This window comes from Salmo salar, chromosome 06 (genome assembly GCF_965601325.2).
Source record: "Salmo salar chromosome 06, fSalSal1, whole genome shotgun sequence".
NCBI lineage: Eukaryota > Metazoa > Chordata > Actinopteri > Salmoniformes > Salmonidae > Salmo > Salmo salar.
This window is the reverse complement of record NC_138296.1, coordinates 14,759,386-14,786,722: the sequence shown is the minus strand read 5'-3', so window position 1 is coordinate 14,786,722 and position 27,337 is coordinate 14,759,386. Positions and strand designations below refer to the sequence as shown.

At 45.0% G+C, this 27,337-nt stretch overlaps 1 protein-coding gene across 1 annotated transcript in view; it reads right to left on the bottom strand.

The window, feature by feature from the left end:
• Positions 1-365: 365 nt before the first annotated feature.
• The window catches only part of LOC106593064 (sodium-dependent neutral amino acid transporter B(0)AT2), a 42,726-nt gene continuing 15,754 nt past the window's right edge, over positions 366-27,337 (bottom strand). The window contains exons 5-12 of the mRNA XM_045719786.2: positions 26,708-26,883; positions 23,030-23,140; positions 22,496-22,737; positions 20,304-20,484; positions 18,603-18,804; positions 17,634-17,793; positions 7,801-7,963; positions 366-6,071 (exon numbers count right to left, since the gene is read on the bottom strand). Of these exons, the coding sequence (XP_045575742.1) occupies positions 5,736-6,071; positions 7,801-7,963; positions 17,634-17,793; positions 18,603-18,804; positions 20,304-20,484; positions 22,496-22,737; positions 23,030-23,140; positions 26,708-26,883 (1,571 nt within the window). The 3' untranslated portion in view covers positions 366-5,735. The remainder of the gene's footprint in view (positions 6,072-7,800; positions 7,964-17,633; positions 17,794-18,602; positions 18,805-20,303; positions 20,485-22,495; positions 22,738-23,029; positions 23,141-26,707; positions 26,884-27,337) is intronic.

Genomic DNA, 27,337 nt, shown 5'->3' with positions numbered 1-27,337 from the left:
GTATGTATATTATATTCTACTCTCTTGTTCTATTCTAAAGCCGATTGCCTCTTTAAAATCCAATACACTGTAAAACTCCATCATAACCTCAGAGGCTGCTCATCCACTGGACCACTGCTTTAGAATAGAACACAGTAAAATATAATAGATATTTCTTCTACCTATCTCAATCCCCTTTATCTACCTATCTCAATCCCCTTTCTTAACATATCTCAAGGCCATGATCAGTTATGCAGATCCTTATTGGAAATGTGTTAGCGCTGGGATAGAACAAAAGCCTGCTCACCCAGTAGTTCCCCATCACCGGACTTGGAGAGCCCTGCCCTAGGAGGAACAGAAGCCAAAGACAAACACAGAACAGTAAATCACCTGTTCAAAAGTATACTTTATTTGGTATATACAGTACAATCCTCTCATTTGACAACAACACATACATACTTGAGGTAAGACATCTTTCAAAACAACTCATATATATATATATATATTCTGACAGACAGACAGACACACAGAAACACACGCTCAGTTTTACACTGACATTGATTCAGTCAGAGGCATACATACATACATAATCACAGTTCCTAGGGAGCTAACAAGGCCAAGGTGGTGTCCATGCAAACCCATCCTCAACATGGATCAAGCTAAGCTGAAATTGCAGCATAATAGCACAAGCTTCTTCACAATATACAGTAAAACACTGCATGCAAACCTCTTTGGCGTTGGTAAGATTGTGCTGTAATAAACTCACACACAAAAACAAACACAAAGCTGCCTTGATTGTCTGGGGTGTGGAGTCTATGCCAATGGGGCCTCTCACTGTCTCAACAGGGTAGTGTTTACTATGCAGCAAACAGAAGGAAACTGACTGAAACAGGGACGGATACCAGAACAATAACAAACAATTGTTTTTAGTTACAAAACGTTTTGCTACGCTGTGCCCTAATGACTACAACCCAGTCTTCCTGCAGTTCAACTATCTCAGGGTGTGTCCTTGACCCTCAGGCCTTAGTGAACCCTGGACTGTGTATCTGTCTTTCAGTCTCCCTCACTTTTTATCATCCATTCCCATAGAGCAGGGATGGGCAACTCCATTCCCCTGGAGCAGGGATGGGCAACTCCATTCCCCTGGAGCAGGGATGGGCAACTCCATTCCCCTGGAGCAGGGATGGGCAACTCCATTCCCCTGGAGCAGGGATGGGCAACTCCATTCCCCTGGAGCAGGGATGGGCAACTCCATTCCCCTGGAGCAGGGATGGGCAACTCCATTCCCCTGGAGCAGGGATGGGCAACTCCATTCCCCTGGAGCAGGGATGGGCAACTCTATCCCCTGGAGCAGGGATGGGCAACTCCATTCCCCTGGAGCAGGGATGGGTAACTCCATTCCCCTGGAGCATGAATGGGCAACTCCATTCCCCTGGAGCAGGGATGGGCAACTCTATTCCCCTGGAGCAGGGATGGGCAACTCTATTCCCCTGGAGCAGGGATGGGCAACTCCATTCACCTGGAGCAGTTATGGGCAACTCTATTCCCCTGGAGCAGGGATGGGCAACTCCATTCCCCTGGAGTAGGGATGGGAAACTCCAATCAATCAGGCCCTCGAGGACTGGAGTTGCCCATCCCTGACCTGGAGTGTGTTTGACTGCGGGACTGCAAGTGTACCAATCCTTCTAGTACAGTAATGTTTCCGGCCACACTTGACACCATAGGCGTCGCCTTGTTATACCATATTAACTACCAATGAAATAAGCTTTGTAATTACCATGTAATAACAGGATCGTAAACAAGTTTTGGAATTGTCACTACTTTTGGATGCCCTTTTTCAAATGAATTAGAATTTGTATTTTTTTCAAATACTAATTTCAAACACTATTTAAATGGAAAAGCAGTGGAAGAGGACTGTAATTGGGTACATGTCTGGTATTAAATCATTACATTTGTTAATTCATTACAGTTACCAATAAGGCCTAAGTCACGTTCTGTTGCCATGATGATGTTTGTACAATCATTGAGAAGTCTACGTCCCAGTTGTAACTGTGGAGGGTTCTGTTCTCTCTGCAGTCTCCATTGCAGCTACTAGCTTTGCTTTGATGGGCATAGCTGTGCAGAGCACTCAGAAATCCCAGTTTATATCTAATGACATGAATGGGCAGAGCTGGGTGGTAAACTCACCAGGCAGGATCAATGAGTTAGCCAGTTGACCTGGGTAAACTCAACACTGAGAAATACAGTAACAGTTGACCTGGGTAAACTCAACACTGAGAAATACAGTAACAGTTGACCTGGGTAAACTCAACACTGAGAAATACAGTAACAGTTGATTGTCTTGATCAAGGGTGCATAAATTCAGGCCCTCGACATCCACAGTCCTGCTAGGTTAGTGTTTCTCCCTGGTACTTATGATCAACTAATGATTGGCTGACGTGTGCACACACCTAGTTTCCCAGCGACAAATCAATCTCTGGTTACAAGGCAAGGATGAAAAAAGAGTCATTTTCACACTACGGAGTCGATCCGAGCAGAGCTGAATTGGCCTGGAAAGGACAACGTGATAAGAAAAGTCCAGAACAGTATGGTTAGGATCAGAACGACAGCGTGACTAGGTTAAAGGAGTAGAACCAGAACAGTATGGTTAGGATCAGAACGACAGCGTGACTAGGTTAAAGGAGTAGAACCAGAACAGTATGGTTAGGATCAGAACGACGGTGTGACTAGGTTAAAGGAGTAGAACCAGAACAGTATGGTTTGGATCAGAACGACAGTGTGACTAGGTTAAAGGAGTAGAACCAGAACAGTATGGTTAGGATCAGAACGACAGCGTGACTAGGTTAAAGGAGTAGAACCAGAACAGTATGGTTAGGATCAGAACGACGGCGTGACTAGGTTAAAGGAGTAGAACCAGAACAGTATGGTTAGGATCAGAACGACAGCGTGACTAGGTTAAAGGAGTAGAACCAGAACAGTATGGTTAGGATCAGAACGGCGGTGTGACTAGGTTAAAGGAGTAGAACCAGAACAGTATGGTTAGGATCAGAACGACGGCGTGACTAGGTTAAAGGAGTAGAACCAGAACAGTATGGTTAGGATCAGAACGACGGCGTGACTAGGTTAAAGGAGTAGAACCAGAACAGTATGGTTAGGATCAGAACGACAGCGTGACTAGGTTAAAGGAGTAGAACCAGAACAGTATGGTTAGGATCAGAACGACAGCGTGACTAGGTTAAAGGAGTAGAACCAGAACAGTATGGTTAGGATCAGAACGACGGCGTGACTAGGTTAAAGGAGTAGAACCAGAACAGTATGGTTAGGATCAGAACGACGGCGTGACTAGGTTAAAGGAGTAGAACCAGAACAGTATGGTTAGGATCAGAACGACGGCGTGACTAGGTTAAAGGAGTAGAACCAGAACAGTATGGTTAGGATCAGAACGACAGTGTGACTAGGTTAAAGGAGTAGAACCAGAACAGTATGGTTAGGATCAGAACGACGGCGTGACTAGGTTAAAGGAGTAGAACCAGAACAGTATGGTTAGGATCAGAACGACAGCGTGACTAGGTTAAAGGAGTAGAACCAGAACAGTATGGTTAGGATCAGAACGACAGTGTGACTAGGTTAAAGGAGTAGAACCAGAACAGTATGGTTAGGATCAGAACGACAGCGTGACTAGGTTAAAGGAGTAGAACCAGAACAGTATGGTTAGGATCAGAACGACGGTGTGACTAGGTTAAAGGAGTAGTCTGCTTTGAGGACTGAGACTTTGCACCATGATCTCTAGAGCATAAGGGAGGTAGTTGCAGCTCATTGAAAGTAAGAGTCAAAAATGCAATTCCTGTTTCAAGTAAGTGTTTCTTATGAACTGGATATACACTATGTCCAAAATATATTATTAGACACTTAGCTCACTGGTTCTGCCCGGTGACCTGCCCCCTGATGGAGCCTCCCTAGCTCACTGGTTCTGCCTGGTGACCTGCCCCCTGATGGAGCCTCCCTAGCTCACTGGTTCTGCCTGGTGACCTGCCCCCTGATGGAGCCTCCCTAGCTCACTGGTTCTGCCTGGTGACCTGCCCCCTGATGGAGCCTCCCTAGCTCACTGGTTCTGCCTGGTGACCTGCCCCCTGATGGAGCCTCCCTAGCTCACTGGTTCTGCCTGGTGACCTGCCCCCTGATGGAGCCTCCCTAGCTCACTGGTTCTGCCCGGTGACCTGCCCCCTGATGGAGCCTCCCTAGCTCACTGGTTCTGCCTGGTGACCTGCCCCCTGATGGAGCCTCCCTAGCTCACTGGTTCTGCCCGGTGACCTGCCCCCTGATGGGGCCTCTCTAGCTCACTGGTTCTGCCTGGTGACCTGCCCCCTGATGGAGCCTCCCTAGCTCACTGGTTCTGCCCGGTGACCTGCCCCCTGATGGGGCCTCTCTAGCTCACTGGTTCTGCCTGGTGACCTGCTCACTGATGGGGCCTCTGACAGACAGACAGACACGTTGGGTCAGAGGCAACAATCAGCATCAGGAGATGATGTGAATGTTAAGTTCCCTTTCAGCCAGTTCACTACTATTAACACTACTAACACACAGCTATGGGGATTGTGCTGTTTCTCACTACCATCACATACTACTTAGTAAAACCTCAGACACAAGGCATGTTATTTTCTAAACATCCTTTAGAAGTTACTTTGGCAGGATCTTTGTTTATGGGCGGTCACTGGTCATACCGAGTACCACTGCACAACTTCCCCAATCTTTGCCCCAAATTCAGCTCCTTACTTTCCTGAACTAAGTTTAGCACCCTAATAAAAAAACTGCATATCAGAATATATCAAATATATATTTTGTGGCTCTCTGGATCAGAGCCTCTACTTGTCTTACAAGAGTATTACTATGCAATATACAAGCTGGACTTTAAAGTCCTTCGCTTCCCTCAATACTCCTCACCTTCATAAGTGTCTTTGGAGCAGAATCAAGTCAAACTACAAGAAACCCAAGAATACAAGTCATACATATCATTTACCTGTGAGCAGCTAGTTGAAACTCTCATCACAGTTCAAGGAATAGGATCCTGGGTGTGTTAATACAGCACTTGAACCATAAGGCACTTCTTACAGTACTTAGCAGTACAATGATAGGTTACTTATAATTGGCCACTTACGATAGATTTTTTAAATAGTCAATTTAACTAGGCAAGTCAGTTAAGAACACATTCTTATTTACAATGACGGCCTAGGAACAGTGGGTTAACTGCCTTGTTCAGGGGCAGAACGACAGATTTTTACCTTGTCAGCTCGGGGATTCAATCCAGCAACCTTTCAGTTACTGGCCCAACACTCTAACCACTATGATAGGTCAATTATGATGTCACTTATGATAGGTGACTTACGATAGGTGACTTATGATAGGTCCCTTATGATAGGTCAATTATGATAAGTCACTTATGATAGGTCACTTATGATAGGTCAATTTTGATAAGTCACTTACGACAGGTCACTTATGATAGGTGACTTATGATAGGTGACTGATAGGTGTGCGTTGGCACTAAGGATACAGGTTATTCCATTGTGCTAAGGGTAGGTTTCTTTGGTAATATGGATGAACGGTCATATACATAGTAATACATTATTAATATTCATTATCAATTAAAAGTCTGGGGACTTTTTCAGTCAAGAGATGCTCTCTCTCTCACTCTCTCCAATGTGAGGCACTTTCCCACTGCCACTCTCCTCTCTTCGTCCCTCGATTCTCAAACCCCTCTCTCACATCGTATCCTCTTCCTCCTCCTCCACGTCTTCCTGTTGTGGGAGGAGTCTGTAGTGGTCGAGGCCCAGTGGTAGGAAGCTAGCCCTGGGTCGGCCATCATCCTCCACCGAAGGGGTATGCTGGGAGTTGGAGTCCAGGGCGTCGCTGGAGTTGCACTTGGTGTACCTCTCTCGGTCTATCTCCTGGCCCGCAAGCTCCCCCTCGGGGCCCATGCCACGGTTCTTCAGCCAGGAGTGGAAGTAGCCAACAGGGACAGGCAGGGTGGCAGCCAGGATCAGCATGGCCAACATAGCAAGGGCCCAGCCTGGGTACTCCAGAGTTGTCTCCGATGCCTGGAGAGGAAGACATACATTCTAAGGGTTCCAAAAGGGTTCTTCGGCTGTCCCCATAGGAGAACCCTTTCTGGTTCCAGATAGAACCCTTTTTGGTTCTAGGTAGAACTCTTTAAGGTTCCATGTAGAACCCTCTGTGTTAAGGGTTCTACATGGAACTCAAAAGGGTTCTTCTAGAGGCAAAAGAAACGCACACCTATTTTGGTGCTGGCCAAACAATTTATTTGAACAATTTTTAATAATATAAATTTGAACAATTTATAATAATTAATAACCTAATAACCAACATTTCGACAGACAAGCTGTCTTCATCAGGGTATAATGACAAACACTGCAGGGTGACATGATCTTTTTCAAGGACAGTCTCGCAAAAAGAAGCATTCTTGTGTTCTAACTACCCGCTATTCAAAGTGCTCTGAACAAATGAAGGGAATCGTTCACAAACATTGGCACATTCTAAGATCCGATGACAGTATCGGTAATGTGTTTTCGGACCTTCCCTTGGTCATATTCTCGCGGGGCAGAAACCTCAGAGATCAATTGGTAAACTCTGATTTACCACCCCAAGATATCCCTGCACAACGTCTATTTGCGCCCCTACTGGATGGAAAGTACAAATGTAATGGCACTTATAAATGTAGATCAAACAGGGAAACAGATCCCAACTTAAGGTGTTATCACGCGCTCCACTAAGGCAGTTATTTATCTTAGAACTTGTCCTTGTGGTAAAAATGTGGGTAAAACAAAGCGTGAATTAAAAGTATGAATCTCGGAGCATCGCAGCACCATTAGGTTCAAAAACTCGACTTACCCAGTTACAGACCATTTTTTGGAAGCAAGCCACTCGATTTCGTCCCTACGTTATATTGGCATCGAAAATGTCACCCTCCCTAGGAGAGGGGGTGACCTCGACAATTTATTGTTAAAACGATAGGCTTTAATTTAAAGACCCTTGCTCCTTTCGGTCTCAATGTAGACTTTGATCTGAAGCCATTCTTGTGATTATTGTGATTTTGCTGTTGTAAATGTTTGTATGCTTATGTAGCCAGATTGCATCTATGATCATATGCTATCCATTCATGTTTTTGGTATGTTATTTTTATATCTGAGAATTAACCAATGATATCAGGCCACACCCGGCTATGATTACAGACACCTGTGTGTGTCCTTTAACACTATATAAACTAGTCACCCTGCAGTGCTTGTCATTATACCCTGATGAAGACAGCTTGTCTGTCAAAACGTTGGTTATTAGGTTATTCAATTATTGCTTCTGAGCTCCTACAGTGTGCGGCACTCAAAAGGGTTCTACCTGGAACCAAAAAGGGTTTTTCAAAGGGTTCTCCAATGGGACAGTCAAATAACCCTTTTAGGCTCTAGATAGCACCTTGTATAGGGGGATGAGAGCAAAAGAGAGAGAGAAAAGAAAGAGAGAATAGAAAGAAAGAAAGAAAGAAAGAAAGAAAGAAAGAAAGAAAGAAAGAAAGAAAGAAAGAAAGAAAGAAAGAAAGAAAGAAAGAAAGAAAGAAAGAAAGAAAGAAAGAAAGAAAGAAAGAAAGAAAGAAAGGAGGTATAAGAAGAGAGTGAAAAAAGAAGAGTGTAATCAAGCAATTGAGAGAATAATGTACTTCAAGGAAGTTAGGAAGGTCAAAAGGAAGGAAGGAAAGGAAGCCCTTTCCCTTTAGCCAGCCAGGAACAGGGACCAGGGCCATTGTATGGGGTATCTCACCGTGGTGTGGTTCCAGGCTGTGTAGGTCGGTCGTTTGAAGACCATTCGCAGTAGACTTGCCGCCAGCAGGCCCACCATAGCAAACAGACACACGTACTTCCACAGGTACTTATACAGCACCGGGGGGCGCCATTTCAGCATGATCTCAATGTCATCCAAGAAGCTAGGGAGGAGAGGAGATGCTAGATGTGTCCTCATCACAGATGCTGAATCTCAAACCAACCCCTATAGCCTCTAGCCCGCTAGACTCTTGTGGAGATGTTAGAGGATTAGATAGCTGTCCACAATATGGCAACAATTCCACCCAGCCTATCAGAGGCTTGATTGTATTTCAGATATCTCTGAACCTGATTTAGCTTTGAGACATTTTGCAGATGTCTTCAATACTATTGTGGATATTCATGTTCCCTTCGGAAAATGAAGGGTTAAAGGTAAATCGAATGCCTGGTACACTCCGGAAGTTGCAGAAGTCATTCATAAAACAGTTGATGCTTGGGTCGAGGCCAGGAACACATGATTAGGCCTGGACTGGGAAGTTTTTAAGCAACTGAGGAATCATTGTCTAAGACAAATCAAAAAGGCTAAATCTGATCACTATGTAAGTTGTCCTCGATAGGGCTGAGCTCTGATGCCTGTTCATGGTTTCGTGATTATCTTAGTGACAGAACTCAGGCCATCATAATTGCTGGGGTTAAGTCTGAATATCTTGAAGTACTTAAAGGTGTACCACAGGGGTTGATTTTGGGACATGTTCTCTTCACTAGTTATATAAACACCATTGGTCAATCTGTAAAAATAAAATGTAAACTTCATCTATATGTGGATGATAAGAATTTGTTCTTAACGGACTTGCCTAGTTAAATAAAGGTTAACAAAAATGTTTTATTCTTTTTAATTATGTATGCTAATGCCCCAACTGTTAATCTATCAGTGTTAAAACTACAGTCAGATTTTATAGCTATGCAGGAATACCTTGCTAATTTAAAACTTGTGCTTAATATGGGCAAAACTAAATACATCTTGTTTCCAAACTCTCGTATGAATGTTTCAGATGAACTACATGTTCACTCATTAGATCGAACGTGCTGCCCAATATGAAGGAAAAGCAGCCAACAAGTGCTCAGCATATGTGGGAACTCCTTTCAGACTGTTGGAAAAGCATTCCTCATGAAGCTGGTTGAGAGAATGCCAAGAGTGTGCAAAGCTGTCATCAAGGCAAAGGGTGGCTACTTTGAAGAATCTCAAATATGAAATATATTTTGATTTGTTTAACCTGTTAGGGCTAGGGGGCAGTATTTGCACGGCTGGATAAAAAAATGTACCCGATTTAATCTGGTTACTAATCCTACCCAGTAACTAGAATATGCATATACTTATTATATATGGATAGAAAACACCCTAAAGTTTCTAAAACTGTTTGAATGGTGTCTGTGAGTATAACAGAACTCATTTGGCAGGCAAAACCCTGAGACAGATTCTGACAGGAAGTGGATACCTGATGTGTTGTATTACCTTTAAACCTATGCCATTGAAAAACACAGGGGCTGAGGAATATTTTGGCACTTCCTATTGCTTCCACTAGATGTCACCAGCCTTTACAAAGTGTTTTGAGTCTTCTGGAGGGAGATCTGACCGAACAAGAGCCATGGAACGATGATGGCCCATTAGACACCTGGCGCGCGAGTTCATGTTGGGTACCCTCGTTCCAATACGTTATAAAAGAGAATGCACTCGTCCACCTTGAATATTATTCATGTTCTGGTTAAAAAAGGCCCTAATGATTTATGCTATACAACGTTTGACATGTTTGAACGAACGTAAATATATTTTTTCCCCTCGTTCATGAAGTGAAGTCCGGCGGGCTTAGATCATGTGCTAACAAGACGGAGATTTTTGGACATAAATGATGAGCTTTTTTGAACAAAACTACATTCGTTATGGACCTGTGATACCTGGAAGTGACATCTGATGAAGAGAATCAAAGGTAATGGATTATTTACATAGTATTTTCGATTTTAGATCTCCCCAACATGGCGGCTAGTCTGTATCGCAACGCGTATTTTTCTGGGCGCAGTGCTCAGATTATTGCAAAGTGTGATTTCCCAGTAAGGTTATTTTTAAATCTGGCAAGTTGATTGCGTTCAAGAGATGTAAATCTATAATTCTTTAAATGACAATATAATATTTTACGAATGTTTTCTAATTTTAATTATTTAATTTGTGGTGCTGACTTGAATGCCGGTTATTGGAGGGAAACGATTTCCTGAACATCAACGCCACAGTAAAACGCTGTTTTTGGATATAAATATGAACTTGATAGAACTAAAAATGCATGCATTGTCTAACATAATGTCCTAGGAGTGTCATCTGTTGGAGATTGTAAAAGGTTAGTGCATCATTTTAGCTGATTTTATGGTTTTGGTGACGCCTGTCTTTGAATTGGCACAACATTACACACAACTCTTGTAAATGTACTGTCCTAACATACTCTAAATTTATGCTTTCGCCGTAAAACCTTTTTGAAATCGTAAAACGTGGTTAGATTAAGGAGATGTTTATCTTTCAAAGGGTGTAAAATAGTTGTATGTTTGAAAAATTTGAATTTTGACATTTATTTGGATTCAAATTTGCCGCTCTTGAAATGCACCTGCTGTTGATGGAGTGCACCACGGGTGGGACGCTTGCGTCCCACCTAGCCCATAGAGGTTAACTCTTTTTTGGTTACTACATGATTCCATATGTGTTATTTCATAATTTTGATGTCGTCACTATTATTCTACAATGTAGAAAATAGTAAAATAAAGAAAAAACCTTGAATGAGTAGGTATGTCCCAACTTTGACTGGTACTGTATATATATATATATATACACTGCTCAAAAAAATAAAGGGAACACTTAAACAACACAATGTAACTCCAAGTCAATCACACTTCTGTGAAATCAAACTGTCCACTTAGGAAGCAACACTGATTGACAATACATTTCACATGCTGTTGTGCAAATGGAATAGACAACAGGTGGAAATTATAGGCAATTAGCAAGACACCCCCAATAAAGGAGTGGTTCTGCAGGTGGGGAACACAGACCACTTCTCAGTTCCTATGCTTCCTGGCTGATGTTTTGGTCACTTTTGAATGCTGGCGGTGCTTTCACTCTAGTGGTAGCATGAGACGGAGTCTACAACCCACACAAGTGGCATAGGTAGTGCAGCTCATCCAGGATGGCACATCAATGCGAGCTGTGGCAAGAAGGTTTGCTGTGTCTGTCAGCGTAGTGTCTAGAGCATGGAGGCGCTACCAGGAGACAGGCCAGTACATCAGGAGACGTGGAGGAGGCCGTAGGAGGGCAACAACCCAGCAGCAGGACCGCTACCTCCGCCTTTGTGCAAGGAGGAGCAGGAGAAGCACTGCCAGAGCCCTGCAAAATGACCTCCAGCAGGCCACAAATGTGCATGTGTCTGCTCAATTGGTCAGAAACAGACTCCATGAAGGTGGTATGAGGGCCCAACGTCCACAGGTGGGGGTTGTGCTTACAGCCCAACACCGTGCAGGACGTTTGGCATTTGCCAGAGAACACCAAGATTGGCAAATTCGCCACTGGTGCCCTGTGCTCTTCACAGATGAAAACAGGTTCACACTGAGCACATGTGACAGACGTGACAGAGTCTGGAGACGCCGTGGAGAACGTTCTGCTGCCTGCAACATCCTCCAGCATGACCGGTTTGGCGGTGGGTCAGTCATGGTGTGGGGTGGCATTTCTTTGGGGGGCCGCACAGCCCTCCATGTGCTCGCCAGAGGTAGCCTGACTGCCATTAGGTACCGAGATGAGATCCTCAGACCCCTTGTGAGACCATATGCTGGTGCGGTTGGCCCTGGGTTACTCCTAATGCAAGACAATGCTAGACCTCATGTGGCTGGAGTGTGTCAGCAGTACTTGCAAGAGGAAGGCATTGATGCTATGGACTGGCCCGCCCGTTCCCCAGACCTGAATCCAATTGAGCACATCTGGGACATCATGTCTCGCTCCATCCACCAACGCCACGTTGCACCACAGACTGTCCAGGAGTTGGCGGATGCTTTAGTCCAGGTCTGGGAGGAGATCCCTCAGGAGACCATCCGCCACCTCATCAGGAGCATGCCCAGGCATTGTAGGGAGGTCATACAGGCACGTGGAGGCCATACACACTACTGAGCCTCATTTTGACTTGTTTTAAGGACATTACATCAAAGTTGGATCAGCCTGTAGTGTGGTTTTCCACTTTAATTTTGAGTGTTATTCCCAATCCAGACCTCCATGGGTTGATAAATTGGATTTACATTGATTATTTTTGTGTGATTTTGTTGTCAGCACATTCAACTATGTAAAGAAAAATGTATTTAATAAGATTATTTCTTTCATTCAGATCTAGGATGTGTTGTTTAAGTGTTCCCTTTATTATTTTGAGCAGTATATATTACGATGTTGTATTATGTTGGGCACATTTGTAAAAGAGACATAGGTCTCAATATGTCTTCCCTACTAAAAGAAAGTTTCAATAGAAAAATAAATACAAAAGGTTGAAAATCTACAGGTTAGGACAAGAGAATTCTAACATCCCATAAGTCGTTGCATAAAAGCAGAAATATCTAAACAATGGGACTAGCAATGCGAGAGAAAATGAAAGGAAGTGGATGTTAGCATTGCAGAAAGTTTCAGCTAACTACTCAGCAAGTACATAACCGTTTTTCTCTCATTCTATTCATTTAAATGTGTTTAAAATGGCAGCCACTACAGCCACTTTATTACTTAATGTCTTGACCGCTGGTCACATTTACAATACTAATCCTGTAGAATCAGCAATGGAATTATTACATTGTCCTAACCTGTGTATTTTTGACCTACATCAGAGGTCAGGCTAAAGCTACCACCTATCCAATCCTCTCAGATCTACACAAGTGCCTAGGGCCCAGGGCTATGGGGTTGATATGGGATTGGAAAGGTAGAGTGGAAGTAAAGTTAAGACAGTCCCCCTTTCGACAACAAAGTCGTTATAACATAGTGTGTTAAACTTTATACCATAATCACATTGGAAAACATGACAATTCAATGTGTAATTGCACAAACTACCACTAGGGGTCAGAGTTGTAAGTACTATGTAACAATCTGTTCCTACACTGTACAACACCATACATACACAGAAATCATTTCCATCTTATGGTATGAAAGTCCCGCCTACTTTCTGGATCATGTCCCAATCCGTTTTTGAATGGCCTTCAAGATTATATTATCAAATTCATCAAAACGCAGTCATTTAAAATGTATGTAATCTAATATTTGTATGATGGGTTAATTTACATCTACCCAGTGCCATCCATGAAGGTTTTCAATTACAAAAAAGAAAACGCAATCAAAAACCTTCATGAAAGGCAACAGTTAGAAGTAAATTAAACCATGAATAGAAATATCATTTTACATACACTAAGTATACCAAACATTAGGAACACTTTCCTATTGAGTTTACACCCCCTTTTGCCCTCAGAACAGCCTCATTTCATTGGGGCATGGAGTCTACAAGGTGTCAAAAACATTCCACAGGAATGCTGGCCAATGTTGACTCCAATGCTTCCTACAGTTGTGTCAAGTTGGCTGGATGTCCTTTGGGTGGTAGACCATTCTTTATACATCTGGGAAACTGTTGAGCTTGAAAAAACCCAGCAGCGTTTCAGTTCTTGACACACTCAAACCGGTGTCTATTACATCTATTGCCATACCCCGTTCAAAGGCACTTACAGTAAATATTTTATCTTGCCCAGTCACCCTCTGAATGGAACACATACACAATTCAGGTCTCAATTGTATCAAGGCTTAAACAGCCTTTTGTAACCTGTCTCCTCCTCTACACTGATTGAAGTGGATTTAACAACATTTTAGTCATTTAGCAGACACTCTTATCCAGAGCGCCTTACAGTAGTGAATGCATACATTTCCTACATTTTTTTATTTTTCCCCCCCGTACTGGTCCCCCATGGGAATCAAACCCACAACCCTGGCGTTGCAAACACCATGCTCTACCAACTGACATGTAGTCAGAGACGTGTAGTCGAGACGTGTAGTCCACTTGTCATTCCAATCTCCTTTGCATTAGCGTAGCCTCTTCTGTAGCCTGTCAACTATGTGTCTGTCTATCCCTGTTCTCTCCCCTCTGCACAGGCCATATAAACGCTTCACACCGCGTGGCCGCTGCCACTCTAACCTGGTGGTCCCAGCGCGCACGACCCACGTGGAGTTCCAGGTCTCCGGCAGCCTCTGGAACTGCCGGTCTGCGGCCAACAAGGCAGAGTTCATCTCAGCCTATGCTACCCTCCAGTCGCTCGACTTCTTGGCGCTGACGGAAACATGGATTACCACAGATAACACTGCTACTCCTACTGCTCTCTCCTCGTCTGCCCACGTTTCTCGCACACCCCGAGAGCTTTTGGTCAGCGGGGTGGTGGCACTGGGATCCTCATCTCTCCCAAGTGGACATTCTCTCTTTCTCCCCTGACCCATCTGTCTATCGCCTCCTTTGAATTCCATGCTGTCACAGTTACCAGCCCTTTCAAGCTTAACATCCTTATCATTTATCGCCCTCCAGGTTCCCTTGGAGAGTTCATCAATGAGCTTGACGCCTTGATAAGTTCCTTTCCTGAGAATGGCTCACCTCTCACAGTTCTGGGTGACTTTAACCTCCCCACGTCTACCTTTGACTCATTCCTCTCTGCCTCCTTCTTTCCACTCCTCTCCTCTTTTGACCTCACCCTCTCACCTTCCCCCCCTACTCACAAGGCAGGCAATACGCTTGACCTCATCTTTACTAGATGCTGTTCTTCCACTAATCTCATTGCAACTCCCCTCCAAGTCTCCGACCACTACCTTGTATCCTTTTCCCTCTCGCTCTCATCCAACACTTCTCACTCTGCCCCTACTCGGATGGTATTGCGCCGTCCCAACCTTCGCTCTCTCTTTCCCGCTACTCTCTCCTCTTCCATCCTATCATCTCTTCCCTCTGCTCAAACCTTCTCCAACCTATCTCCTGATTCTGCCTCCTCAACCCTCCTCTCCTCCCTTTCTGCATCCTTTGACTCTCTATGTCCCCTATCCTCCAGGCCGGCTCGGTCCTCCCCTCCTGCTCCGTGGCTCGACGACTCATTGCGAGCTCACAGAACAGGGCTCCGGGCAGCCGAGCGGAAATGGAGGAAAACTCGCCTCCCTGCGGACCTGGCATCCTTTCACTCCCTCCTCTCTACATTTTCCTCTTCTGTCTCTGCTGCTAAAGCCACTTTCTACCACTCTAAATTCCAAGCATCTGCCTCTTACCCTAGGAAGCTCTTTGCCACCTTCTCCTCCCTCCTGAATCCTCCTCCCCCCCCCCTCTCTGCGGATGACTTCGTCAACCATTTTGAAAAGAAGGTTGACGACATCCGATCCTCGTTGGCTAAGTCAAACGACACCGCTGGTCCTGCTCACACTGCCCTACCCTGTGCTTTGACCTCTTTCTCCCCTCTCTCTCCAGATGAAATCTCGCGTCTTGTGACGGCCGGCCGCCCAACAACCTGCCCGCTTGACCCTATCCCCTCCTCTCTTCTCCAGACCATTTCCGGAGACCTTCTCCCTTACCTCACTTCGCTCATCAACTCATCCTTGACCGCTGGCTACGTCCCTTCCGTCTTCAAGAGAGCAAGAGTTGCACCCCTTCTGAAAAAACCTACACTCGATCCCTCCGATGTCAACAACTACAGACTAGTATCCCTTCTTTCTTTTCTCTCCAAAACTCTTGAACGTGCCGTCCTTGGCCAGCTCTCCTGCTATCTCTCTCAGAATGACCTTCTTGATCCAAATCAGTCAGGTTTCAAGACTGGTCATTCAACTGAGACTGCTCTTCTCTGTATCACGGAGGCTCTCCGCACTGCTAAAGCTAACTCTCGCTCCTCTGCTCTCATCCTTCTAGACCTATCTGCTGCCTTTGATACTGTGAACCATCAGATCCTCCTCTCCACCCTCTCCGAGTTGGGCATCTCCGGCGTGGCCCACGCTTGGATTGCGTCCTACCTGACAGGTCGCTCCTACCAGGTGGCGTGGCGAGAATCTGTCTCCGCACCACGTGCTCTCACCACTGGTGTCCCCCAGGGCTCTGTTCTAGGCCCTCTCCTATTCTCGCTATACACCAAGTCACTTGGCTCTGTCATATCCTCACATGGTCTCTCCTATCATTGCTATGCAGACGACACACAATTAATCTTCTCCTTTCCCCCTTCTGATAACCAGGTGGCGAATCGCATCTCTGCATGTCTGGCAGACATATCAGTGTGGATAACGGATCACCACCTCAAGCTGAACTTCGGCAAGACGGAGCTGCTCTTCCTCCCGGGGAAGGACTGCCCGTTCCATGATCTCGACATCACGGTTGACAACTCCCTTGTGTCCTCCTCCCAGAGTGCTAAGAACCTTGGCGTGACCCTGGACAACACCCTGTCGTTCTCCACTAACATCAAGGCGGTGACCCGATCCTGTAGGTTCATGCTCTACAACATTCGCAGAGTACGACCCTGCCTCACACAGGAAGCGCCGCAGGTCCTAATCCAGGCACTTGTCATCTCCCGTCTGGATTACTGCAACTCGCTGTTGGCTGGGCTCCCTGCCTGTGCCATTAAACCCCTACAACTCATCCAGAATGCCGCAGCCCGTCTGGTGTTCAACCTTCCCAAGTTCTCTCACGTCACCCCGCTCCTCCGCTCTCTCCACTGGCTTCCAGTTGAAGCTCGCATCCGCTACAAGACCATGGTGCTTGCCTACGGAGCTGTGAGGGGAACGGCACCTCCGTACCTTCAGGCTCTGATCAGGCCCTACACCCAAACAAGGGCACTGCGTTCATCCACCTCTGGCCTGCTCGCCTCCCTACCTCTGAGGAAGCACAGTTCCCGCTCAGCCCAGTCAAAACTGTTCGCTGCTCTGGCACCCCAATGGTGGAACAAGCTCCCTCACGACGCCAGGACAGCGGAGTCAATCACCACCTTCCGGAGACACCTGAAACCCCACCTCTTTAAGGAATACCTAGGATAGGATAAAGTAATCCTTCTAACCCCCCCCTAAAAGATTTAGATGCACTATTGTAAAGTGGTTGTTCCACTGGATATCATAAGGTGAATGCACCAATTTGTAAGTCGCTCTGGATAAGAGCGTCTGCTAAATAACTTAAATGTAATTGTAACTGAGCCACACGGGAACAAGTGACATCAATAAGGGATTATAGCTTTCACCTGGATTCACCTGGTCAGTCTGTCATGTAAAGAGCAGGTATTGTTGTTTTGCACACTCAGTGTATATCTTAAATGGCTGCATTTTGATGAATTTGATTTTATAATCTTGAAGCCCAATTCAAAAACAGTGTGGGACATGATCCAGGAAGTAGGCAGGATCATACAGTATTACGGAGGGACATCGCAAATATTTGTTGTAATTATTGTTGTTGTTGTAATTAATTCAATGTGACATAGAAAAGAAAACATGAATAAATTATTCATAGAAAGGAGTACTGTACATCACTGGTATTATACTAATACATTGGTATTATACGAATACATTGGTATTATACGAATACATTGGTATTATACATTGGTATTATACTAATACACTGGTATTATACTAATACATTGGTATTATACGAATACATTGGTATTATACTAATACATTGGTATTATAGGAATACATTGGTATTGTACTAATACATTGGTATTATACTAATACATTGGTATTATACTAATACACTGGTATTATACTAATACATTGGTATTGGTAAACACATTTGGAGGTCTTACCGGTCAGCTCCGTACACCCAGGCCACAGCGAATGTCTCAAAGACCACCACGATGATCAGGGGCAAGGTGGCAGAGTAGTCATCGAACATCGTCACAAAGTAGTTCCCCGAGCGCTGGGTAAACAAAAGTCCGATCACAAAGCCCAGAGCACAGCTGCACACTGAACCATAATGACAAAGAACACAGCTATTTAGTGACTCACTGAACCATAATGACAAAGAACACAGCTATTTAGTGACACACTGAATCATAATGACAAAGAACACGGCTATTTAGTGACACACTGAATCATAATGACAAAGAACACAGCTATTTAGTGACTCACTGAACCATAATGACAAAGAACACAGCTATTTAGTGACTCACTGAACCATAATGACAAAGAACACAGCTATTTAGTGACTCACTGAACCATAATGACAAAGAATACAGCTATTTAGTGACTCACTGAATCATAATGACAAAGAACACAGCTATTTAGTGACACAATGAACCATAATGACAAAGAACACAGCTATTTAGTGACACACTGAACCATAATGACAAAGAACACAGCTATTTAGTGACACACTGAATCATAATGACAAAGAACACAGCTATTTAGTGACACACTGAACCATAATGACAAAGAACACAGCTATTTAGTGACTCACTGAACCATAATGACAAAGAACACAGCTATTTAGTGACTCACTGAATCATAATGACAAAGAACACAGCTATTTAGTGACTCACTGAACCATAATGACAAAGAACACAGCTATTTAGTGACGCACTGAACCATAATGACAGAAAACACAGCTATTTAGTGTCGCACAGACTAAATGTTTCAAAGACAGACAAAGAGCACAACTACAAACTAAAACACCAAAAATTCTAACAAGTACATTGAGTGTGTGTGCGCACGTGTGTGTACGCGGGTGCATTTGTGTATTGGTGCATTGGTGTGTGAGAATATGTGTGTATTACCAGTGAGCATGGTCCGGTGGCGTCCCAGCAGGCTGAAGTTGTCCATGAGGGGGGTGAGGATCCCCTGCATGGTGCCGAACATGGTGCTCATGCCCAGGTTGAGCAGCATGAGGAAGAAGAGCGTGGACCAGAAGGGGCTGGCAGGGAACTGGGCCATGGCCTCTGTGAAGGCAATGAACGCCAGGCCCGTCCCTTCCACACCCTGGGGGTTAGAGAGAGAGGGACAAGAGGGACAAACACTTTATTTTATGTGGAGTATGTTGATATTTGTAACCTGTATTCTATGTGGAGTATGTTGATATTTGTAACCTGTATTCTATGTGGAGCATGTTGATATTTGTAACCTGTATTCTATGTGGAATATGATGATATTTGTAACCTGTATTCTATGTGGAATATGTTGATATTTGTAACCTGTATTCTATGAGGAATATGTTGATATTTGTAACCTGTATTCTATGTGGAATATGATGATATTTGTAACCTGTATTCTATGTGGAATATGTTGATATTTGTAACCTGTATTCCATGTGGAATATGTTGATATTTGTAAACTGTATTCTATGTGGAATATGTTGATATTTGTAACCTGTATTCTATGTGGAATATGATGATATTTGTAACCTGTATTCTATGTGGAATATGATGATATTTGTAACCTGTATTCCATGTGGAATATGTTGATATTTGTAACCTGTATTCCATGTGGAATATGTTGATATTTGTAAACTGTATTCTATGTGGAATATGTTGATATTTGTAACCTGTATTCTATGTGGAATATGTTGATATTTGTAACCTGTATTCTATGTGGAATATGTTGATATTTGTAAACTGTATTCTATATGGAGTATGTTGATATTTGCAACCTGCCTTTCTCAATAAAGTATTGAAATTAAGAGGGTTTGAGCGAGATATGGGTTAGAGAGGGGTTAGATATGGGTTAGAGAATTTGCTAGAGATGGGTTAGAGAGGGGTTAGAGATGGGTTAGATATGGGTTAGAGAATTTGTTAGAGATGGGTTTGAAAATGGGTTATAGAGGGGTTAGATATGGGTTAGAGAGGGGTTTGATATGGGTTAGAGAGGGGTTAGAGACGGGTTAGAGAGGGGTTAGAGAGGGGGTTAAAAATGGAATAGAGAAAGGGAGGGAGGGACGGAGGGAGGGAGGGGAGAACATGGGAGGGAGGGAGAATGGGGGAACGAGGGAACAAACAAAGGAGAGAACGAGGGAGGGAGAGAACGTGGGAGAGAGAACGCGGGAGGGAGGGAGGGAGAGAACGAGGGAGGGAACACGGGATGGGGGATAGCGAACAAGGGAGGGGGGGACGAGGGAGGGAGGGAGAGAAATTGGGAGAGCTGGAGGGAGGGGGGATGAGGGAGAGAACGAGGGAGGGAGAGAACAAGGGAGGGAGGGAGGGAGGGAGAGAATGAGGGAAGGGGCAAGGTGTTAACAGGAGGTTGTAAGGGGTGAAGAAAGAGAGGGAATACAAGGCAGGGGAAACAGTTAGAGGGAGGTAAAGACAGCTCCTTATAAATAACTTTGTGCCTACATTACAAAGGACTCCTTTCTCCATTATTTATGAAGATAGGATTTGAACCACAAACCCCCTAAAACCTAATCTAACCCTCACCTTGCTCATCTCCTCATCCAGGTCACAGTCTGTGACCACAAACCCCCTAAAACCTAATCTAACCCTCACCTTGCTCATCTCCTCATCCAGGTCACAGTCGGTGATGTTTGTTCCCACCTGGGAGCCGTAGTGATGGTACCACTCTCTGTAGTCAGGTATGGTGACGGAGGCAGGATCAGACATGTTGAACCACGGCCACCAGTGATGGTTGCTTCCATGTGTGGCCATGTCGTTTAACAGGCCCACATTTCTGAAGGGTGGGAGGTGACGTAGCCTGAGCTTAGAATTATAAGGTTCCTTCTGTAAAAAGTTGATTCTGAGATAATTGGCTTTAAAGTTACCAACCCTTATTGTTTTGAATTGTGTGAGCAATTTCTATCTCATATCCTTATTTACTTAACAACATGAATTGGGGTATTTAGAGTACTATATAGGTAGAGAACATTGAACAGAACAAGAAAATGTCCAGAACTCAATTTGGGCAAAATTGCAGATAGAACATGATAATTCCAAGCTCTCCATATCGCAATTCCCTTCAGGTACACCGCTAATACTTTATTTGAAGGTATGCTTACACTCTTAGAAAAAAAAGGTTCCAAAAAGGTTATTCAGATGGACCCATAGGAGAACCTTTTTGGTTCCAGGTAGAACCCCTTTTTTGGTCCCAGGTAGAACCCTTTTTGGTTCCATGTAGAACCTTCTGTAAAAACTGGAACCAAAAGGGTTCTACCTGCAACCAAAAATACTTCTTCAAAGGGTTCTCCTATGTGGACAGTTGAAGAAGAACCCTTTAAGGTTCTAAATAGCACCTTTCTTTCTAAGAGTGTACATATAGACATGTCTTGGATATGTTTCCATAATATTGACATGCTTTATAAAGGGATAGTTCATCCGAAATAACAAAATTACATTTTGCTTTCATTAACCTGTAAGCAGTCTATGGACAACGCAAGACAGCAATCCATGCTTTGGTTTAGTTTAACTGGCCAATGGTCTCCAAATGGCATTTTTATTAGCATTTTTCACACTTTATATCCAAATCCTGTTAAAGTAACTTCATTGAGCTACACCAGCGTTTCCCAACATCGTTCCTCCAACAGTACACATTTTTTGAAGTTTAATTATATATTTTTTTTGTCCGGGGCTAAAACAAAAATGTGTGTTGTTTGGGGTACTGGAGGACTGGAGTTGGGAAACACAATCAATTGTCGACAGTTTAGATGATCTGGACACGAAGCGTGAAAAATGTTAATACAGGAGACATAGACTTGCATTGGTTTTGTGGCACAAATGCTAAAAAGTTAGCATTTGGAGACAGTGACCAGGCAAACAAAACCAAAGCATGAATAGCTGTCTTACCCCATCCATAGACTGCTTACAGATGAACCTTCTACTGCAGTGGGCTAAATCAGGGTCATACAAAATGTTTGTATGTAGTCTTAAACAAATTTACTTTGAAACCAAAGTATACACGTCACACACATGGTTATGGGCTTTAACAAGAAGACACCTGTACCATGTCAGATATAGAGTTGAAATGTATTCAGTTTTGAGTTTGCGTCCCAATATTACACTTTATATACATTACAGAAGACAGAAATATAACAAAACCGTTGACATAGAAACACCAGATTTTCTGCAGGTTTAAAAAAATCATGTTTATAAATTATGAAATTATGAAAAATATAAATAACAGTCCACCCATGAGGCCACTTGGTCATTTGACTGCAGGAAAGTCTATGGAAAGCGATGGGATTTTGTAAATTGGGTGAACTATCCCTTTAAAGGAAAGGAGATTCAACACTATTGAGACACAAGCAAACACATTTTAAAAAAGAGGGCCTTATTTCACTGAAGGGAGTTATCCCTTTAAACTGGGCTGAAACCTTCCCCAGCACGAGTCAAGGAGTGTAACATCAACAGAACCATGAGATGTGCAGCAGACATTACACATACCTTCTCAGTTCCATGGTCTACAAACAGTCTCTCTCTCTCTCTTTCTTTCACTGTCTCTATCTCTCAATTCAATTCAATTCAATTTGCTTTATTGGCATGACGTAACAATATACATATTGCCAAAGCTTATTTTGGATATTTACAATATAAAAAATAAAAATGAGAATCAAAATTGTCAACGGACAACAGTAACAACAATCTCTCTAACGCTTTCTCTCTCTCTCTCTCTTTCACTGTCTCTCTCTCTCTCTCTCTCACTCACTCACAAACACACACCCACAATCCCCCCTTGACTCCATACTTACTGGGTGATGCAGTTCAGGACAATGTTCTTGGCCCTGAAGCCCAGCACTACGAACACCACCAGTGATGCGAGCACTGAGGTCATGAAGTTGATGCAGGAGACCATGAGAGCATCACGGTGACAGTTGTTGTGGATGGGGTTGTAGGAAGAGTAGGCAATCACAGAGCCGTAGCCCAGGCCCAGGGCAAAGAACACCTGTGTGGCTGCCTGCCGCCACACCTGCACCTCAGCCCAAATGTCTATCTGAGACAGAGAGAGAGAGACAGAGAGACACAGAGAGAGAGAGAGAGAGAGAGAGAGAGAGACAAAAGAGAGAGAGAGAGAGATAGAGCGTGACAGCATAAGACTAAATTCTATTCTATTTATATTCTGTCAATTCAGGAAGTGAATAGAAATTCCGGTCCTCTCTGGTCCTCTTCTCCAGAGTGCTTAATTCTTGTTTTTAAGCATCTTTGTACATCTTTGAGATTCTACTTGTAATTAAAAGCGCAAAATCAATTAAATATATTATTATTATTGTTATTATTGTACTTACTTTAGGGTAGAACATGTAGGCGATTCCCTCCATGGCTCCATCCAGCATCAAGCCTCTGATGAGGAAAATGAACAGCACAGCATAGGGGAAGACTGAGGAGAAATACATCACCTATGGAGAAGAGAATTACAATTCGAATTAGGAATCATCAGTCCTTTTAATGTAGATTGTAAAATATGTCTATGGATTTGGGAGAGGTTGTATTTCTCCAGCCCCATTCCTAAGCTGTATACCAGGACAGGTGGTGGGGTTGCCGTTTTGTTGTTTTTCCCAATTCCAGAATGTATCTTTAACTTTACCTATAGGTAGATATAGGGCTGGGTTCATGGACACTGTCACGGCTGTTGTCGGTGAATGAGGACCAAAACGCAGCAGGTACGTGAATGCTCATCTTGATTTTTAATTAATCTCAAAAATGAACATACAAAATAACAAAACACGAAAAACGAACACTCGACAAATAAACAGTCTGGTAAGGCACAAGGCTATACACAGAATAATCACCCACAAATAACACATACAAACACACCCTAATATATGGGACTCTCAATCAAAGGCAGATAGACAACACCTGCCTTCAACTGAGAGTCCCAACCCCAATCAACCAAACATAGAAACACACACACTAGACTAACCATAGAATTAACTAAACATAAACCAAAACCCGGAAATACTAAATCAAACACCCTTTACACAAACACAACACCCCGAACCACATAAAACAAATACCCTCTGCCACGTCCTGACCAAACTACAAAAACAATTAACCTTATACTGGCCAGGACGTGACAGTACCCCCCCCTTAAAGGTGCTACCCCAGAAGCACCTTAAAAAATAACCCCAAGCAACACCAAAAAAAAAAATCCCCTTTTCTAAAGGGAGGGAAGGGAGGGTGGCTGCCGTCAACGACGGCACTGTGCTACACCCCCCCCCCTCCCCAACCCACCTATTTCTGGAGGTGGCTCTGGTTCCGGCCGTTCCAGGCTGTCGGGCCACTCTGGCATCGCCGAGGGGCAGTCGGGCCAGTCTGGCATCGCCGGGGGGCAGTCGGGGCAGTCTGGCATCGCCGGGGGGCAGTCGGGGCAGTCTGGCAATTCGGGACAGTCTGGGCAGTCTGGCAATTCGGGACAGTCTGGGCAGTCTGGCAATTCGGGACAGTCTGGGCAGTCTGGCAATTCGGGACAGTCTGGGCAGTCTGGCAATTCGGGACAGTCTGGGCAGTCTGGCAATTCGGGACAGTCTGGGCAGTCTGGCAATTCGGGACAGTCTGGGCAGTCTGGCCACTCCGGCAGTTCAGGGCAGTCTGGCCACTCCGGCAGTTCAGGGCAGTCTGGCCACTCCGGCAGTTCAGGGCAGTCTGGCCACTCCGGCAGTTCAGGGCAGTCTGGCCACTCCGGCCACTCCGGCAGTTCAGGGCAGTCTGGCCACTCCGGCAGTTCAGGGCAGTCTGGCCACTCCGGCAGTTCAGGGCAGTCTGGCCACTCCGGCAGTTCAGGGCAGTCTGGCCACTCCGGCAGTTCAGGGCAGTCTGGCCACTCCGGCAGTTCAGGGCAGTCTGGCCACTCCGGCAGTTCAGCGCAGTCTGGCCACTCCGGCAGTTCAGCGCAGTCTGGCCACTCCGGCAGTTCAGCGCAGTCTGGCCACTCCGGCAGTTCAGCGCAGTCTGGCCACTCCGGCAGTTCAGCGCAGTCTGGCCACTCCGGCAGTTCAGCGCAGTCTGACCTCTGACGACTGTTGACTGGCGGGCAGCTCTGACGATGACTGTTGACTGGCGGGCAGCTCTGACGATGACTGTTGACTGGCGGGCAGCTCTGACGATGACTGTTGACTGGCGGGCAGCTCTGACGATGACTGTTGACTGGCGGGCAGCTCTGACGATGACTGTTGACTGGCGGGCAGCTCTGACGATGACTGTTGACTGGCGGGCAGCTCTGACGATGACTGTTGACTGGCGGGCAGCTCTGATGATGACTGTTGACTGGCGGGCAGCTCTGACGATGACTGTTGACTGGCGGGCAGCTCTGATGATGACTGTTGACTGGCGGGCAGCTCTGATGAAGACTGTTGACTGGCGAGGCTGGGTTGACGCACTTGTAGCCTGGTGCGTGGTGCTGGTACTGGGCTTACCAGATTATGTACACACACCTCCAGGCTAGTGCGGGGAACGGGAACAGGACGAGTCGGAAAGGGTTGACGCACTTCCGGGTCCGCACGAGAGACAGGAGCTGGAAACCCAGGGCTATGGAGGCGCACAGTCGGTCTCGATCTTACCTCCTGCACAACCCGTCTTGGCTGGATGGAACTAGTAGCCCTGTACGAGCGGGGTGCCCGTACAGGGCAGACTGGGCTGTGCAGGGGCCTGATGGTAGCCGTGCGTAGAGCGGGAGTTGGGTAGCCTGGTCCTCGGAGGCGTACCGGCGACCAGATGCGCTGCGCAGGCATCCTCCTACCAGGCTGGATGCCCGCTCTAGCACGGCACCTGCGAGGGGCTGGAATAACGCGCACCGGACTGTGCGTGCGTATGGGTGAGATAGTGCGCTCCTCAGCGAAACATAGCGCTCTCCACCCCATACGCTCCTCCATATAACCACGGGTAGCTGGCTTCCGGCTCTTCTTACGCCTAGCCAAACTACCCGTGTGCCCCCCCAAAAAATTCTCTTGGGGGTGCCTCTCGTGCTTCTCCTTCAGCGCGTACTTGGCCTCGTACCACCGCCTCTCCGCCTTGGCTGCCTCAATTTCCCACTGCGGGCGTCGATAATCCCCAGCCTGGTGCCAAGGTCCGGCCCCGTCCAGAACTTCCTCCCAGGTCCATTTCTCCCTCCAGTCCAACTCGAATTCCCTCTGCTCCTTCTTCTGCTGCTTGGTCCTTGAGTGGTGGGTGATTCTGTCACGGCTGTTGTCGGTGAATGAGGACCAAAACGCAGCAGGTACGTGAATGCTCATCTTGATTTTTAATTAATCTCAAAAATGAACATACAAAATAACAAAACACGAAAAACGAACACTCGACAAATAAACAGTCTGGTAAGGCACAAGGCTATACACAGAATAATCACCCACAAATAACACATACAAACACACCCTAATATATGGGACTCTCAATCAAAGGCAGATAGACAACACCTGCCTTCAACTGAGAGTCCCAATCCCAATCAACCAAACATAGAAACACACACACTAGACTAACCATAGAATTAACTAAACATAAACCAAAACCCGGAAATACTAAATCAAACACCCTTTACACAAACACAACACCCCGAACCACATAAAACAAATACCCTCTGCCACGTCCTGACCAAACTACAAAAACAATTAACCTTATACTGGCCAGGACGTGACAGACACAGACTAAGTACCATAATATATTGGATTAAATCAATATTTATCAAAAGACATTCTACATTCTCTTTTAAAAACTATACATGAAAAAAAACATTTAACAAGACAAGGTCAACGAAGGAGGACATTAACATTGAACAATTTAAAAGTAACATTTGCCAAAAACAGAATTCAGACGCTTTCTTTCACAGCTAGCGTGTTAACTACTAGCCTACCATAATCATGGTTAGTGGTTGCCGGGGGCGACACTACTGAGGGTCAAGGCAGGTGGTGACCAGTTATACTGTTTGTAACATGCTATATGTTGTAAAAAAGATGAACTGAGAGTGTCCTTACCTTGGCAGAGGACTTGATGCCATTGATCATGGCTAGACAGACGATGGCCCAGGCAGCCAGCAGACAGCCCGTCATGATGGGGTTAAACTCACCAGACTCATCGATGGAGTCTGTGATGTCTAGAGCCTTCCGGAACCAGAAGTATGAGGTTGGGGAGCTACCTGAGCATTCCTTTACTGACAGACAGAGAGAGAGAGAAAGACAGAGAGGAGGGAGGAAGTGAGAGATAGAGAGAGAGGGGGAGTGAAAGAGAGTGAGTGAGAGGGAGAGCGATTTATAGTTTACATACACAAACCCTGCTCTTGTAGAATACATGTTTAGATGTGTAATGTGTCCATTACACATCTAAACACAAATAAGGAGAAGCATGATATTAACCGCACACGCACACACGACACACCACACACACAGTCTTGTACAACTAACCTTGTGGGGACAAAATACTATACTACACACTAGAGGTCGACCGATTATGATTTTTTTCACCGCCGATACCGATACCGATTATTGGAGGGCCCGAAAGGCCGATACCGATTAATCGGCCGATTTTTTGATTTATTTATTTGTAATAATGACAATTACAACAATACTGAATGAACACTTATTTTAACTTAATAGAATACATCAATA